This window comes from Lepisosteus platostomus, chromosome 25 (genome assembly GCF_059453375.1).
Source record: "Lepisosteus platostomus isolate fLepPlt1 chromosome 25, fLepPlt1.hap1, whole genome shotgun sequence".
In the NCBI taxonomy this organism is placed as follows: Eukaryota; Metazoa; Chordata; class Actinopteri; order Semionotiformes; family Lepisosteidae; genus Lepisosteus; species Lepisosteus platostomus.
This window is the reverse complement of record NC_142635.1, coordinates 8758984-8777876: the sequence shown is the minus strand read 5'-3', so window position 1 is coordinate 8777876 and position 18893 is coordinate 8758984. Positions and strand designations below refer to the sequence as shown.

Below are 18893 nucleotides of genomic sequence, written 5' to 3'. Positions count from 1 at the left end.
GCTGTGAAACCTGAGAGCTCTCTGGGGTGGCTGCAGTCTGCAGTGCTGTGCTCCGGTACACAGAGCAGCTCTGACGTGTGCTGTGAATTCTGCCCATAAACAAATCTGCATTGAGGAATACTTCATATCACAAGGACACAGCTTCACTCGTCGAAGGTAGCTGTGCCCTGCTGATGAGATTTAACAAGGGCAAGACGGCTGCTAACTTCGACATGATATATTCATAAAGCAGAATAGAAAGATTTTTTTGCCAATGCTTTTCATCATTGTGAATCAGTAAGAGCTAATTAATTTGCACATAGCCTTTCTAGATAAGGATAAATGGATAGACAATATACATTACTGGACATATACAGTATATCTCCATGTATAAATACAATATACAATATCCATGTGTTTATCATTTTTACATTCTCGTCTTCTGTTGTTAAGCAGATTCAGTGTCTGTAGAAGATCTGGTCTAGACAGGGTGGGTTCTTTGAAGGGAAGGGCCCCACTCCTGTTCCTCAGGAATAGGAGACAGTTAGAAGAAGCCAGTGCACTGAACATGTGTCTTTGGGCTGTATGAAGAAACCACAGCAACCAGAGAAAACCCCACATGAACACCAGGGGAACAGTCAGGTACCTGAGTCCACAGTCAAACCCATGATCCTGGAGCTGTGAGGAAGCACTGCTACCTGCCACACCACTGTGCTGCCCATCATTTTTACATCATCATCTGTTAGGATGGGTTATTCTTTTATAGTGCATAGAAGTTATTCTTAGCTAAACACCTTGCACTTACCAATTGTCTTTGTTTCCTCTGTGTTTGTTACTAATGAGGAGCCTAGTCCATCACTGTTTTTTAAAGTACAGGTTTTGTTGAGTACATTTAGATCATTTAGATTTAGAAATGCCCACATGGTTCTGTGGTGTATAGTTGTCTCTTAGAAGGTTGTGAAAACTGTGGCAAAAGGCCAAGATGAGTGAGTGTGTTCAAGAGGCAGCCATGCGTGCCCAGGCCAGACTGTGCTTCACAGATGAGGTCGTGTTCTCATATGCGTTTCCTTTCTTTCTCCCTGATTTAAGCTTTCCATCAGTTTAATAAAGGATTATCTTGGTCTCATCTGTCCATGTTTCAGAAAGCTCTGTTTGTATTTCTGAAGCATGGTGGGGGTAATACCACAGCCTGGGAATGAATGTATGGTCATCTCCTCACTAAATGAGACAGCAGCAGAAAAAATTCTAAATTCTAAAGAATCCAGAATCATTTTGTCTGCTTACGTAGAAGAAAATGCTTCCATACTTGTTGTGTGCCACTTCATCATGCAGCATGAGAATGATCCAATGAGCTCATCAAGAAAAAATAACACTGACCAGAATTAAATCCAACTGAGCGTACATTTTACATGCTGAAGAAGAACATTAAAGTCAGAGCACTCCAAGAAAACCCAAGAACACAACCTGTAAAGGAAAGGTAATATTACCTCTTTTAACAGGAACGTTCCTTCCTAGTTAATCCTAGGTTACCTTCACATTGTAGGATTACAGAGCAAACACCTGGAACATCTGTAAGGTGCTTCTTTAGGGGCTGAGTGAGCAAAGAAGAATCAGCAAAGAAAGGGTAGATGATGATTTTTGTAAGTGGTGTTTGAGGAGTTTTTCTGCAACAGCAAATGTGGATATTGCACAATGCCAGCTGTACCCTGCAGCACTTATCAGCCTCCATTAGTGTGACTGTGCCTGTAGACTGATCAGGAGGCCTCTGCTGGTGAACCTGCTCACACGTGGCTCAGCCCTTTGTTGCTTGTGAATTTAAGAAGCACTCTTTGATGGTGGTCCCCTTCCATGTCAAGCACCCACTGCCACCACTGTTTCTAAACACATTTCTGCAGCTATCTGCCTTCGCCAGCCTTGAGTCTAACCTATCCTTATCTCTGTCTGAGCACTTCTGTAGTGTGCAGGGAAGACCTGGCCTGGAAACCTCTTCTACCCTCAAGGTCCAGAGTGAAATGAGTGGATAACGTTCCCCAGCTGTATAAGCACAGCAAAGTCTGGCAAATAACCAGCCAACGCAGATCCAGAATGAAGGGCTAATTTGCACTAGGCAGTAATTGCTAAACGTTTTTGTTTTTCCTTTCCACACTTGGCAACTTCTAACCTTTTTGCTTTAGAAAAATACAAATAGTGCCAGATAATTGCCAGCTTAATTTCATACTTAAATATTTTCTCTCCTGCAAATGGTGAAGGGACAATTCCAACTTGTGTCCGCTTGATAAAATAAGCTCAGTTTCAGCAACTCAGCGGCAGCAGAAATTAATCCTTTTTTTTCCTGGGCCATGTACTGTAGAACACTGCAGATCTATCTTGCTAGCAGCGATGCACTGAGCTGTTCAATCCAATAAGACGATGTATTCCACTGTGAAGTTACATGATGATGCGTGAAGTGCTTGAAGGTGGCAGGAATCTAGACATTGCACATTCATTTCATTGAAATATTACTGTCAGTGTTCACAGTGCTGGTAATATGATTTGACAACAGAGTGGCATTTGACAAACACATGAATACTATCAATATGAGAATCCTCAGCATGTGTCAGATAGGAAATGGCATGCCAGTGAAAATCCTTGTCACAAAGACCTCAACTATTACAAAGGAAAAAAAAACAGTAAAGAGCTGAATCCCAATAAGTCAGTTGCAGTTTTAGAGGCTTTGTAAATGATTAGTGCAGCATTGTGAAGCTAAAGTACGGGAAATGATTACTTATAAATAATTTACAAGAATATAGTGTTGTAAAAGAAGGAAAATAATTGTAATGTTACATTCATTGGTACTCTTTTAATTCTTTATATTTTCAGTGTATTGTAATCTCAGCAGGACATATACAGTTTAAGTAAGTCTTAGTAAACAGTTGAAGTTGTCAAAGGGATTGTATTCTTATACTTCCCACATGTTCCAGAAATAACCTGCTACTTCCTCCATGATTTCCTGCCTTGTTTCTGGTGCTTTTTTTTCCTTTAATTTAGGGCTGAATTTGTGCAAGAATGACTCATGCTTTTAGCTAATATTGATTCTAATATTGATAATATTGGTATTAGTATTGATGCATTCATTTGAGTCATATCCCCTGCTCGTACGTACAATTAACTTTGCAAGTTAATGAAATACTTTTTGACAAACAATCTTAAGGGCTAAATATTTAAAGGCTAGTAATTAATATTTACATTCCTATAAGTCACTGTACACTAAACAATAGTTTTCTCCATTTATGGACGAGGGAGAAAGTGTGACATTTTCCTCATTGTACCAGCAGTGCACAGATGTTTAGCAGCATTAATTCTGCCTGAGGCAGATCTGAAAGCTGCTTTCTGAGTCACCTCTGGGCAGGGACACTTGCTCTCAGATCGTTTCAGTACGTACAGTATAGCACAGGGGGGACGTGTGTAAGTTGCTTCAGCTAGCCAAAGAAAGCCAATTAAATTTAAGAATGATAATGAATATTTTTTCATTTATTGATTGCTCTGTACCCTGGGTTTATTTTGGACCTGCTAGCTGTGTGAAGTTTGTAAAGTCTGTGTTTGCTTGGGTTTTGTGCTACCAGACATACTGGAAGGTTAATTGGCTTATGGGAATATTGGCCGTGGTGTGAGTGTGTCTGTGTCTGCTCTGTGATGGACTGGTGTCCTGTCCAGGGTGTGTGAGTGTGTATGTCCTGTGATGGACTGGTGTCCTGTCCAGGGTGTGTGAGTGTGTGTGTCCTGTGATGGACTGGTGTCCTGTCCAGGGTGTAGCCTGCCTTGTGTCCGTTGCTCTCCGGGATAGGCTCAGACTCCCCTGCGACCCTGAGTTGGAGGGAGCTGTTACAAAAGTGATGGATGGACTGAGTTCTCTGATGACTCGGCCTGAAAGGAAAAAATAATCTGAAATTATGAATGTGTACATGTACTGCACTTATTTCCATCCGTATAATCATCATTGAAACAGATATTGGGCTTCTTAACTGTCCTATTAAGTTCATATTAAAATTATACGATTTGGGGATTTGTTCGTATTGAATTATAAGTCAGGTTTCATAGAGATTTATATCGTCAATCCAAAATTTGAATTGAGGTTTTGTTGTCGTGATACACTGAAGTGTGTGTCTGGCAAATAAGTGGAAAAAAACAGCGGCTGAATTCTAGGAGCAAGGAGTGTAAATCTCAGACGAAATGTTATGCAGGAATGAAAATGTGAGGAGTTTAAGACCTGCAGGAGGTAGGACAGGGAGCTGTGTTTTTGGGTGGGAGGAGCTGTGTGTGGATGTGTGTGAGTGGAGTGACAGTGATGACAGTCAGGCAGCTGTGGCCCCAGACTGTGGGCTGTAACTGTGGGGACATGAGGTCGGGACCCAGTGCAGGCAGCTGAATGACTCAAACATTCACCAGCTTTCACAAACACACCCCATTGAAGCAGTGACACAGGGCCCGGTACAGTCCACACACACACATTCAAGGAGAGGTTGATGACACACAGTGGTTAACACCCATCTTAACACGATAGATAAGACATCTGTAAGACAGTCCGGCTATCTAGAGTAGGACATGACGCAGTTTTTATTTTAAGCACAAGTCTTCTCCCCAGGAGCTCGTGAGCACCAGCCACGCTGGCTCAAGCTAGTTTCACAGCAGCAGTCGCGGGGAGATCCCCACAGAGTGTCTCTCCGAACAAAGGATTACAGCAGGTTATGCAGGATACAGTAGTCATGCATTATTCATTTTCTGTGGACCACACTTGGCCAGATGGATCTATTTATCTAATAATTGTTCTTCTATAAAAACAGGGGGTTCCTTCCAAGTGGAATGCCAGCGGTTAGGGAGCTCTTGTCTGCGTGACATCCCCGTCTGGCCAGAAACGTTCGTCCTGATGAAGGCTTGTGCTTTGCTGAAACGTTGACAAGAGTCATTAAATAAATCTTCTGAGAGCGGAGCAAGTGTGCGTCTGGTTTATTCTACTGTGCTCACAGGTTCTCTAACTGTCAGCCCTGGGTGTCCACTCTTTCCTACGGACCACACGGCCGGTCTCTCCGTGGAGAGGGACAGCCTTCCAACCCTTTCCGCCAGGCTGACCACCTGAAATGACTGCCCAGCATATGAATACAAGTCATCGCATGACATCTGGACATCTTAGTATAGTTTCAGAAGGTTAATGTTCCATGTGTACTGGGGTCCAGGTCACCCCCCCTGCATAACACCTTTTCTCAGAAACCGGGTTATCAGATGTCCTTAATTAGTTGTCAGATCTGCTCCCTAGGCACGATACACCTCTGCTTGCCTCCAGTCGGGCAGACTGCTCCCTGCTCTCAGTACCTTGAGCACTTTCATAAGTTCATCAACCCTTTTGTTCCACCATGCTCCTTCTTCGTCTTTCCTGTTTCATGTCCAAGTCTTAAACATGGCAGTAAATTCCACTGACTAACACGTGACCAGTTACCTCCTCTCGGAGGCAGTGAATAGTTCAGGCCAGTCCAGTGTAGGACCGGAGCTCGGACACTCGGAAGGACCCACAGCACAGGCTGAAACACAGCCCTCCACTTTGGCATTAAATGGACTGATGCAGCCACAGCAATATCCTTTTCCAGAGCAAACGTGCGGACTGCTTGACTTACTTTTAGATATTTCTTCGAAGGCTTCAGACGAGCTTTTTAATACTGGGCGTCTTAGACACAGAAATAAGTACACTGTGTTCACCCACATTCTTTCCATGCATCAAACTTCACTTGAGAGGCTTGAATTCATAAATTATTTAAAGACTTTGTCTCCGTCTTCTCTTTCCCTAAAATTGGGTTTCATGCATTTTTATTTGGCGTCTTTTCTTAGCCTTAACAGACCTCATATGTCAAAACCTTTAAAAATGGGGCCCACACACTAAGATTTTTTTATCAACCCAGATCCCTGAGAGTGGAGTTTGTTTTCCTTTCTCTTTGTCCTCTGACGCTGTTAAAAGCGGTTGAGGTTTTCAGTGTCTTTCCAGAATCTGACTGCTTTCACACATTTGAACTCCATGTGGAACTACTTTATGCTGATACTTAACAGTAAATTACGCTGTATATTTTGCTTTTAAAACACAGAAAATATTCTGACCCCTGCAGTGTGCTTCAGGTGCACATCTGAAAGTAACATGTTGCTCTTCTTTAGACAGATGAATTAATCATTTGGACATCTTGCATATGTTGTAAATTGTGTTTTCTTAAAGTTGTCACTTTCAGATGCATATCACTGAAACCAGACAATTGTGGCCTATGCAGCAGGCAGCAAAAATACATTTTATATATACTGTATATCTAAATTACCTAAAAAATGTCATCCACCCATACTTTTTATCAGAATCATGACAACCTGAAGCATGTCACAAAAACACCTGGTGCAAGGTAGTGCTACACCCCAGACTTGATGCTGGTCCATTGCACATATACACACCGGATGCAAATGAACAGGTAAAGATTTATTCCGTGGTTAATAATAATAATAATAATAACAATAATAATAATAATAATAATAATAATAATAATAATAATAATTGCTTACACTTATATAGCGCTTTTCTGGACACTCCACTCAAAGCGCTTTACAGGTAATGGGGACTCACCCTCCACCACCACCAATGTGCAGCATCCACCTGGATGATGCGACGGCAGCCATAGTGCGCCAGAACGCTCACCACACACCAGCTATCAGTGGGGAGGAGAGCAGAGTAATGTAGCCAATTCATAGAGGGGGATTATTAGGAGGCCATGATTAGTAAGGGCCAATTGGAAATTTGGCCAGGACACCGGGGTTACACCCCTACTCTTTTCGAGAAGCGCCCTGGGATTTTTTTTGACCACAGAGAGTCAGGACCTCGGTTTTACGTCTCATCCGAAGGACGGCGCCTGTTTACAGTACAGTGTCCCCGTCACTATACTGGGGCATTAGGACCCACATGGACCGCAGGGTGAGCGCCCCCCGCTGGCCCCACTAACACCTCTTAAAGGAAAAGAAAAGAGGAAAAGAAAAGAGACACAAGGTTTTGGCTGTGGAGCCTTCCTCAGGTGTGTGGAGAATGGTATACTTATTTTGTACTTATGGTGTTCATTGTGTCTGTTTTCTTTTCCTTTCAGCGTCGAATAAGCCTCTGTAATAAACCTCTTTGACACTTCTTTACACACAGGGATGATGTAGAGACACCCATTGTCTTTCAATGGGGGGAGAAAACAGTAGAGCCTGGTAGGAACAAACACAATCTTGTGGAGAACATGCAAACTCCACACCATAAGCACCCTAGTTTGGGATCAAACGTGGGACCCAAGAGTACTAAGAAAGCAGCTAATAACTAACAAAACATATCTCTAAATGTTCACTGACAACAAAGTATCTGATTTTTTTTCTCTTGGTAACACTGGGACAGATTTTGCCTCATATGAACTCATGGATAGGCATACAGATGGAAAGATATAATTAAGTATGAAAGATTGAATTTTTGTAATGTTTTCAGAGGCTTATATCAGCTGTTCTTGAGATTACTTTATGGCAACACACTTTGATCTGGATGTCGTCGGAAATAGTGTACTTATTCTAATAAGTAATTCTCAAAATAGGTCAGACTTTATTTTTATACATTGAAAGTGTTCATTCATTTTCTTTTATAAAATACTTCAGATGTAAGACTGGAGATGGATTTTATCTATGGGTGAAATACAGTACTGTATTTACAGCACTACTGTATCAAGGTTATACAGTTCTTTTCAAACTGTATAGGGTTCAAAACTACAGTTGCATATTTTCTCACATGCTTTTGAATAGCCCTTTGCCTTTGTGTTCCCATTAATTTTATTGTAATTGATGTTAACATGCATCCAGTGTTGAATTTAATGTTTAATGGAAATTCACAAAATTGTAACCTATACATGCAGAAATTAAAAGGTCTTTTTGAATGAATGTCTTTAGGAGTATAGTGAACTATTAGGTTATGCAGTACTTTGCATTTGTGATTGATTTCCCTTTCCTATGATTAAAAATAGTGATTGAAGAGCATCAAGATTATAAACTTGAGGGAGACATCTGTTGATTGCTATAGCTAATTGAGGTTTTTGAATGATTCCGCAGTGTTAACTTCTATATTTTTGCAGGTCATGACATGCATTGCTGTGTTGCACACAACAGAGATCACTTGTAATGAGCCTCTGAGCTTCAGCACAGCATAGCCTGGCCCAGATCTAGTGTTCTGTTTTCTGTGGGAGAATTAGTTTTATTATTTCAATCCTTTAACCTGATTCCTGATCCATTTGTAATACTGTACTTTTAATCATCCTGGTTTTGTATTTAGAAAAAAACTTGGTTTGCCAAGCATTACCTTCATTTTAAACTAGACTACGTCTGCTTAAAGAGGCTCAGTTTGAGGTTAGAGATGAGGCGAGCTTTAAAGGGTGAAAAGCAGACTAGCGAGACTTTGGCAGACCTCATCGAATGTGTGATTTAGTATAGAGCTCTGACAGTGGCTCACATTTAAACTAGATTCCATCTAGATGAAGTCAAGAAGACCATAAAATGGGAAATGGTAGCAGCAAAATGCACATTTATTTTAGGTGATTATAAACTGAGATTATGGTTTTTTTCTTTGTGCAAGATGCTGTATATTGCTGAATAACCTTTACAGATGTGAAAGTTCAAAAGAACTAATGTACTTTATATACCAAGGGGGAGACCTTCTTTTGAAAGGCCTTCTAAAACACCAGTGTGTTAAAAGAGTATAATCTTGGAAATAATACTACCACTGACAAAAGCATAAAATTAACATGTTCTGTTTTTACCGATATCTATAAAACAACCTTGAAAGGGACCAAGATGATGTGGTATATAGTTTCTGTCAATCTCATGTCTACAAAACCGCACTTTTCTGGAATATTCTTAGTCACTTGATATTTTTTTACAGTGTCGCCAAATTCAACAGTGCAGTCTATGTGTAGTGTTGTAAAAGTGATATGGAAACAATGCTGAATCCAGAGACGATTTGTGCTGTTCAGTAATTAACAGGAATAGATCTCTTATTACTGTAAACAGACCTCCACCTGAGTTTATTTATTGACTTGGGGGATTGTTTCTTGCCTGGTCTTTAGACTTTTATTTCTTAGCATCCAAAGGTTATCAGAACCTCACCTTTGAACCCAGCCCTGTACACATACTGTGCTTTACACACAATGTAGCAGGTGGGGTCAGCCCCTTTGAAAGGTCAGGGGTTTGTGTACTTTTGTTTGACTTTTTGTAACACCTGTGGGTGCTGATGGCTATTGCAGGCTTTTCCAGCCAAAGGGAGCATGACTGTGAAGGTGTGAAATTGTGTAGAGGGAACTGCTTGTAAAGGCAGTAGTGTCTAGAGCTGGAGCATTAGGTGTTGTTGTTCAGTCAATCACAGGAGCACTCAGTTTTGCTCTGATACTGCCAAACCACAGCAGAGTGTAATAGTGTGAAGATACATGTTGCTTTGAGAGACATGCTGTCTTCCAATTCAGTGTCACTGAAAATAATTTTGTTTCAAACCATTTGCTGTGGATTTCATTAAAAAAATGTAGCCTGCCAATATGCAAAAATGTCAGCACTTAATGCTTTACCATGGTAGCAGAGCTGTTTAAAGCTATCAATTGTTTCCAGATGTCAGTTTATCCTCAGAAAGACAAGCAAATTGAGAGTCCAACCATATTTTAAAACAACAAAGGTACAATAAGCAGTTGTGTCTGGTAAGAAATTACCCCAGAGACACTGGTGAATTGAGATTTGATGTGTCTAGCATACAAGGGTCTATTATTCTCTGTGGAAAAAGATACAACACATTTGTCTTTGTTTAGGTTTTCAGGGATACAAACATGTTACTTCTTTATTGTCAGTTAAACCCAATATACCAGCTTTCCATTACAATGGCAATGAAGACATTCTGCATTGGACGGTGTAGGATTACCTTTACAGTGATGATGAACAGATCCCATTGTGTCACAGCTATTTACAGTCATTGATATGTGGGAGTCTGGAAGTTCACTTTTCTGTCCAATTTGGGAGAGACATGGCTTCTATCTCGCCCGGCGTGTCACTCCCTGATGCACTATCTTTCTCTGCTTGTGTTGGGTTCACAATAAATAAAAGGCTGGAGACGCAGTAAAGGGATGGGTATTCCGTTCTCCTAGTCCACAAGAGCCTTGTAAATCAAGGGAAACCGGAGCCCGGGGAGAGTAACTCAAGGCGACATTAAAGTGACAACGAGGCCATGAGCCTCCGCTGGTGTCATGATTAGAAAGACAGAGTGTGGGAAGCAGTGAGAGGAAGGCAACCAGAGAAAAGGAGAGAGAGCGGAAAGGAAAGAACAGGTGAGAGCCAAGCCCAGGAATGACTGGTAAATCAAAAAGAAAACGCGAAAAGACTGTTTGTAAAGAAAAGAATACATAAGGGGAAAGAATGAAGGTGGGACTAGTTGAGCTGGAGGAATGGCTGCCACAGTGCCGGGAAGCAAAGCTGAATCCCTCCTGCTCGTTTCTTCAGCGTCGGCGTCAGCGCCAGCGCGGTGGCTCTCTCGCTGTCGGATGTGATTCTGTTTCAGACTGAGAAGGGAAGGAGCTGGGGGGGGGGGGGAGAGAGAGCGGGAGCAAAGAGGGGAGGATGGGATTGGGCAGATGCGAAAATGGTCGTGTTCACGACCGTGCAGCCACGACCTCCGCGAGCCACACGCTCACCTGGTGTTCCCCTGGCGCGCTGCGGATTTTAACCCCAACCGGTTTATTTATAGAAGCCATGTCGGGCTCTGCTTGCTCTTCTGCTTCATTGTTGACTCGGTCTGTCATCTGAGGTTTATCCTTTGAGGTCCTAGTCAACGCTGAATTGTTTGATATCCCCAGGGCCCTTTCTCAAATTGGTAAACACGCATCGGGAGTGTTTTGCCCTCTACCCCCCGAATAATTTGTTCACTGTCAGCCGTCATCTTTCACTCCCCCCTCAGCAGTTTATGCACAGTCTTGAGAACCTTAAGAGGTATGCAAAGCTGTGGTCTCACTTTTTTCTAAAAAATGCTGCATTCGTTGCCGTTGGAGTTGCATAGTGCAGAGTGAAGGGAGCGTTGGGACTAAGGAAATTATTTCTGTGGCGTGCTGGAGTCAAGGATATGGTATAGAAGGTGACTGAATAAAATTACACGGAGGTACAGTATATGCAAGACAAATGCCATCGTGTGATTAATCTGTTCAAGGAACGCCACTAAGAATACAGTATAGGTGTACATTTTTTCTGTCCTGTAGAATAAACACAAAAGTAGACGTTTTGTGTGTTTTGACAAAGCTGAAAAGTGTATGAAAGCAGCTTTTGAGCGAAAGAAGCACAAATTAATAGTGATGCGAAGTTTATTTCCTACTTCCACTGATGGCTGAGAAAAACTCACTTCCCTCTGGGTTCCCTAACTATCAGAGAAAGTAGTATCACTCCTTGCTGTACACGTCTAACCCAGTTTGGGGAAAAGTTTACTCACCTTTACCTGTTCTGTAACACATTGAACCGTATTCCACACGCCTAGCATGCTGGAAATCTGTTTTGTTTATTCAGCCTTTCAGTTTTAATGACCTTTCTCGATAATCAATAATCAGGGGTCCGCTGTTAAAATTGTTTGAAACACATTTTAGTAGTTCAGTCAAACCTTAATTGAAGTGCAGGAAAGGTGTGATTTGAGTAGGGAGGCTGGTAGTGTGACTCACCTGGCTGGCCAGCAGAACCCCTTTTAGAAGAGGGATGAGGCAGAGAGCTGTTCCAAGGCTGAAGATGGAGTGGAGGGAAGGATGCAAAAATCAGGATATTTATGCACAAAGGTAGGTGGAAGTGGGAGAGATAAGGTTTTGACATCCTCCCTAATGTTTGTTTAGAACTCTGAACCAAAGTATATTAGAATGTTTTGCTTTGTGCATAGATGTTCTTAATAGATCCTTGGTAAATAAATGAGTACTTTGCCAAAAATACAATATTGATATGTCAGCACTACAACAGTTTAACCTACAATATTAAGGAACTGAAGCACTGCACTGGAAATGTAATTGTAAGACAAAGAAATTAAGGAGCTATGTGTTTTTTCTGCCTCAAACGGTGTGCCATTGGTGCAGACAGAGGGCACTGTTCAGTGCACAGTGCCAGTTGCAGTCAACACCACAGACTCTCCATGCTCTTTTTCTGTGCAAGACATTGAGAGTTTTACTAGCCACCCTCTGAAATTAGACAGAAGTGTGCAAAAAAACATGGCTGAAGGCAGGGAGCTGTGCCAGCATGCGTGGGCTGCAAAGGAGCAAGTACAGGTTTATTCCAGGCTGAAAAGAGAAGAAAAAAAACACAATGTTTCGGCTGTGGAGCCTTCTTGGGGTGTGTCACGAAACATTGTGTTTTTTTTCCTTCTCTTTTCAGCAGGGAATAAACCTTTTGACTCATTCCTTTGCAAAAAAACACTGCTACCACTCCTTACGCTCTAGAAACAAATATGCATAAAAGTGAGTCTTCAGAGCAGTAATTCCAAGCACAGCTCGAAGAAATAGGCAGTAATTGCCATCACCTCCCTGTTGTTTTCTTTCAGTTTGAAACTCAGGAGTCATTTCGTCACTTGGGAGCACAATAACAGAAGTGACAGGATTATTGGGAGAACTTCAGGAAAGGAATGGAAGTGTGATTTATCTTGCACAACATGCTGCAAAATTCAGATTTGTGAATACAGCCTGGTTTACAGGTCATCTTAAACCTCAAGCTGTTGGCCCAGTGCATTTTAAGGTAGTTTCTCAGAAATCTGTAGTTTTTATGTAATGTCAAAATTGAAGGCCTATTTCAGAAGTACAATACAGTACATGGTGGGTTCTTGATTTTTCTTTTAAAATTCACACTGCATTCCTTAAATCTCTTAAACCTTCTGCTGATTTCTACTGCTGTCAAAATACTAATTTTGTTATTTGTGACATTGAGTAAGGTGAATTTATGCAAATATGAAATAACCACAGATTTTCTTCCCACACAATTTAATGTTTATAACCTTTTGGTAGATAAAGGGGTTAATTTCTTTTTTTTTTGCCCAATCTTATCTTCACAATTTGTTGAAAACAGAATCCTTCTTTCAGAGTCCTTTTCTATACCGTAATTCTGTGCTCTATTCGGAAGGGGAAAAAAAGGAACAGAGAGCTGTTCTCGGTTCACAGCCCTCCAATTAAGAAAACCTCTCCTGGAAAGACAAGAAAGACAAAAGGAAAGAAAGAAAGAGAAACCGAGGGAGGAACAGGAAATTGGGCATCCCCCCAGCGAGCCTGTGTCTGTCTCTCCCTGGGGGAGGCGAGTTGCAGTGAATCTCATTGAGAACCAGATCAATGAGGAGATAGATTGCAGTTTTCCAGCAGCACGTTTTAAATCAATTAATCTATAATGAAATCTATGCGTCTTCTTAAAGGGCCACAGCCCCGATATCAGGGGATAATCAGCCGAGCCATGCTGCAGAGCAGAACCGGGGCGCCGGGTTCAGGGGGGCAGAGCTGTTACCGCCTTTAATTAAATCCCACAGGGAGAGAGTCAAGCAGCATGAGCAGCCAACCCTGAATCCACAAAGCTCTGTCTATATCAAACAGTAAATCTGGAGCGTTATTACTGTTTGTTGTGCTCTGATGTGTCACATTCCAAAAGTTCTACTGTACGTACAAAACAATTGATCTGATCAGAACGCAGCTAGTTAAAGAGTAGTTTTACTTCCTGGACATCGGTGCTTTCCTTTTTACTTCCTGCCTTTTCAAATGAAATGACAGGCAACCCTGAGTTCCTTTTCACTCTTAATTAGCACTTTAGGGAAACACGGAATATTACAAAGCGTTGTTGTTGCAGCGTTCATTAGCATTAAAACCATGAAGACCATACAGTGAGCTGATATACCACTGAGGCAGTGACCTGGTTGACGTAAAACAGCTTTAGATGATTTTCTGGCCGGACTGTGTTGCTGGAGGGATTTACTTATTAAATGTTTTGGTTCCCATTAGTAAATGGATTTTAGATGTTATAGATTATTCAACACAGGATCACAAATATAGTACAATAAGTCAACTAAATGTCATCAAAATGTTTTTCAAATGAGTAGTATATAGTTGCAGACAGTTTTAAGACTTGCAGGTTACTCCATTGCACTCAGTAAATGATGCAACAACCTGCCTTTATTTACAGCATTTTCCCTCTTCCTTTGCTCGCAGTACCACCATCACTATTTTCCTCTGTTTTCCAGAATGTTCACAAATGTCAGTTAATCAGATCTTCCCTTCATATTTGATTTCACCTTTAAATTAAAAGTGCAAATAATATTACTTTTTTCTTCCGATAAGCACAATCATCACACCAGATGCTTTGTATACTTCATTTAGCCAAATGCATCTTTCCACTGTCTGTTTAAATGATTGGCAGGACCTGTGGGTAATTAATCACGTTATATTTACGGCGCAAACATGATTAAATGAATTAAGCCATTCGTCTAATTACCATATTGTAAAAATAGATTTTTCTTCTACACGAGTATGACTATTGGATTGAAGAATGCATCTACAGTAATCAATAGACTGCAATCCGAGCTGAGACTTGGTGTCCTTCAGAGAAAGAGAGAAAAGCCGTCAACACATTGGTCTCCTGTACTCAATTTCCTTTAGTTCTTTCTCATTATTCTTATGTCTTTCACTCTCTGCCCTCCTGCCTGCTTTTCTGCAAACTTAGTGCCCGGGCATGATTAATGGAGGTGAGGGTTAAATATGTAATTGCATTTAAATCACTGTTACTTGCTTTACTGATGGGGAAAGTTTAGAATAAGTGCCTGTCCAAATTGAGTTATTACTTGGGTAAGGGTTAGACCAAAAATGACCAGGATGTCTTGTGTTAATAGTTGCAGCATTCTAATTCAATAGACCCTAAAAAAAATCCTAAGATTTTTCCAGACATAACTAAAACTGACTAATAGAAACAGCACATATTAAATGCTGCCCCACCACCACTCTACTTTAGTTCATGTAATGTGGCTTACTGCAGTCTCAAACTTAATCTTCTTGACTAACATCTAGAAATACAAGCATGAAAGTAGAGAAATACCTTCTTGGAATGTAAAAAAGAAAGGAACAAAAGACGGGGTTTGGTAGGTGGTATAACAAGTGTGAGATCTAGTTACACAAAGCTTTTACGATTACTAGTACTTGTAATTGTATATTGTATATCAATCCTTCTAATACAGCCTTTAAAAAAAGGAAACTTAAACAGTTAACTTCAGTCACAAAAGCTATGCAGTGGTTGTCCTGAATTGTGAAAAATGAAGATAATGTCGTGTAATATACAACATCTGGCACGTAATTTTAACCATTAAAAGTGCCTTTTTTGTATTGCTAAAAAATTAGACAATAACTTAATAAGGAACAATGACATAAAATATCTGTAACAGCATGGCCGCTGTGGAACACCGAAACCCTTTAACAGTCTAGTCGTGCTGTACTAGTTATCCAAACCTGGAGTCCAATAAAAGGTCATATTGTAAATGCAATAATTCCCATGGCATGTCCTCATTTAATTTAAACAATAACACAAGTGCCTGCCTGATGTACGAGTAGGAGCTATTAAGCTAAATGCTGGTTCTGGTCATGGGGCCACATCAAGGGTATTCACCAAGAGACCAGCGAGTATTAGTTTAAACAGGTGTTTGTATGGAATAAAGCATATGCTACTTTAACTTCTTGGCACTCATTACTTAAGAGTCTTCCATGTAATTCTTCAGAATCCCTTTACAGTACCTCAGATAATTCAGACAGCTCTTTCTAGGTCAAGTGCAGAAGTGTCCATTGCAACCATTCAGAATAATACAGCTTTTGACCATGATTTACATCTTTAATAGTTCATTTATTACACATCAATATCAAGCTACAGTACTTTGAAAAGAGCATGCAAACCCTCAGAAATTTCCAGCATATGAGAATACCCATATCGTTTTGTTCAGTGTTTTCTTTTTGTAAATGTGTTATGTCTTATAAATGTAAAAGCAATGTTTGTTGCCTGTCCCAATACATCACATTAATTCCCCCAGTCAGTTTTGCCTCATCACAATGGATTACTTTTGTATTCTCTCTGCAGTGCGTTGAGTTTTAATGTTCAAAGTCTTCCTTCTGTTGAGCTTCTTGTATCATAAAGCACACATGACATTCTCACACTTGACAATAAAATGAAACCAGGCACTGTAGCCAAGATGAAACTGAGATTTTGCATCAATATAGCTCCACCATGTCCCAGCAGCAACATTCGGTTTTCTACCCATCATCACTTTCACTAAACACTAATCCAGTTCAGGGTCATGGTGGCCTGGAGCCTATCCCAGGAAGAATTGAGCACAAGGTGGGATACACCCTGAAAAGCACACACACTCACACCAGGGCCAATTTCCCCAGAAGCCAAGTAACCTACCAGCATGTGGGACAAAGCCAAAACCCCCAGAGGAAACCTAAGGATTTGAACCCAGGGCCTCAGTGCTGCGGGGCAGCAACACCAAACACTGAGCCACCCTATTCGATTTTATACATCTAATATGATTAATGTTGAGCCTAGTATTATTAAATGATTTGCCTGTTTTAGAAAGGTCTTCTACTTACACTGCATAAAACTTGTTATCTCAAATTGCCTTGCATTTAGGAGGAATATTATCACTGCTGAAGTGCAGCCCCCACACGGATGACACGTGGCCACTGTTATGTGGCTATAAAGCAGATAGAATTGACTAGTTGCTATGAAGGGTGACGTTTAGGGAGGTCAAGTTGCAGCCTAGAGTGAAATTAACCAGGGCACTGGGTTAAGACCCTGACTCTGATGAGCAGTGCCACAGATTTTAAATGACCAAAGAGTCAGGACACTGCTTTAACTACTCATCCCAAGGGTGGCGCCTCCTACAGTTCGGTGTGCACAGTGACCATACTGGGGTAGCTAATTTTGGAAACTGTGGTCCAGATGGAATAGCGCCACCCACTGGTCTGCCAATACCCCCCACGACAACCTGGTTTTCCCTGAAGGTCTCCCATTCCAGCACTGACCAGGAGGCCCAGCCTTGCTCAGCTTCTGACATCTGACAACATCAGGCTGCAAGGTAGAAAGACTGATAGCTGGACCGCTGGAGAAAACAGGCTCGTATTCTGATGAACATCAGAACTTCAGCCATCCTGTCAGCTGCAAATCATTTAATTCTTCTCTCCAGCATCAGGTGCAGGGCTGCTGTTTTATAAGTAACACAAGGGTCAAAGCGCTGGTTGACATTCGCTTAAACAGCCCATCACCATCATCTTACAAACTGGACATGACCAACTTTTCTACAAAGTTTTTTTTTTCCTTTCATAAAGCTGTAGCAAGTTGTTGTCTTGATTTCTTTGTGTCATTATCCAAGGCTGTGTTGTTGAAGAGTATCCAAAACATTACATCCCACCAGAAGGAAATTATTCTGTTTTAAAGTGCTTTATTCTGAAGAGGACTTGGACCTTCCACTTAAAAAACAGTGACAATGCAACCTATGCTGACTTTGCGCGTTTGTGGCTGGACTACAAATTATGAATTGTATTGATTTGCTTTATGGTAATGTACCTCAGCATAGTAAAACTGTCAACCTTCATTGCATTCATAATAGATTTATAGAAAGTTATTACTGTCTGTCTTAAATTAATATATTTAAATTGAAGCCATCCTATTTAACTTATTATTAAACCTCATTTGGCTGTTCTTAGTTTTTGCGTTTTTATCTGTTAGGGGTGTCTGTTAAGAAAATAATAATAATAATAATAATAATAATAATTATTATTATTATTATTATTATTATTATTATTATTATTATTAGCAGGAGTAACCATTTATTGCCATTAACCCGTGAGCGCACTTTATGGAATAAGCAATTGTTGCACCATTCAGCCATTGAAGGGTATATTGATCTCATCACTGTCCCTTTAAAAAAAAACTTATTTCTGACTGGGGAGATGGTTAGGGGTGGGTTTAAGCAATGACACCGCGCTCCGGAGACAGGGTAGTGGGATCTCATAGTAATTTAGTTATGCTCATTCAAATCAGGGACGAGCCGAGGGGAGAGAGGTGGCTGTTGGGCTGGCTGGAAGTCAGCATCGCGAATTAAGCACTCACACACTTGCACGTCGCTCGCTGCTGGCCGGAATCTGCACAGAGATCAATGCGAGTGCTGTAGAAACTCTTAGCCAAAGCATTACACCAGTGAAGATAACTCATGAAATACACCAAAGTGCTTTTTGCATTTCTTTAATACGATATACTGGATCTGCTACTTTCGTCGTTGTTGTTGTTGTTTTTGTCCCAAAAAGGATATACTGTTCGGTGAGCGGCAGGACAGCGGGCGGAAAGTAATTCTTAATATAATGGCTTTGCGCGTTGCTTGTGCGGAGTCGGTGTGGTGGTGATGCTACTGCTGTCTCTGCGGGAGAAATTGACTCGGTCTGGAGCGGAGTTTGCAAAGTTGTGCGGTGCGGGGTTCGTCGTCTTGAAATCTCATTCGAGCGCTGCCTGTCCCCACACCCGTGCTCCTGCCTGCTGAATCTGGATATTTCTTATTTCCGTGGACGTCGGCTTGGATAACACGACGCACATCTGGGTGGAATTGACAGTGCGTTAAGAAGAGCTAAGGCGAGCACTAACCGGGAGAGCGCGATGGTGTTCCATCTCGCGTGGGATGCCCTGCTGCTCTCGTATGCGCTGGTCGGCATGGTTTTAGGTAAGTTGGTAACGGTGAATGGTCCGTACAATATGGGTACTGTAAAACACAGTACTGCGGATAAGTGAGATTGAGCAAACATGCGCGAACAGGTATTAATGTAATCTCAGTAGGCATGGGGGAAATGTTGAAA

General features: G+C 41.2%; 1 protein-coding gene across 4 annotated transcripts in view; it reads left to right on the top strand.

Annotated features, from left to right (window-relative positions):
* Window positions 1-18893, top strand: part of robo3 (roundabout, axon guidance receptor, homolog 3 (Drosophila)) — a 179492-nt gene that overhangs the window by 73545 nt on the left and 87054 nt on the right. Inside the window, exon 1 of one of the 4 annotated variants that reach the window (XM_088620027.1) lies at window positions 18058-18760. The exons of the other annotated variants lie outside the window; for them this stretch is intronic. Within the exon in view, the coding sequence (XP_088476153.1) occupies window positions 18697-18760 (64 nt within the window). The 5' untranslated portion in view covers window positions 18058-18696. Of the gene's footprint in view, window positions 1-18057; window positions 18761-18893 lie in introns of those variants that run through there. 4 annotated transcript variants of the gene reach the window in all.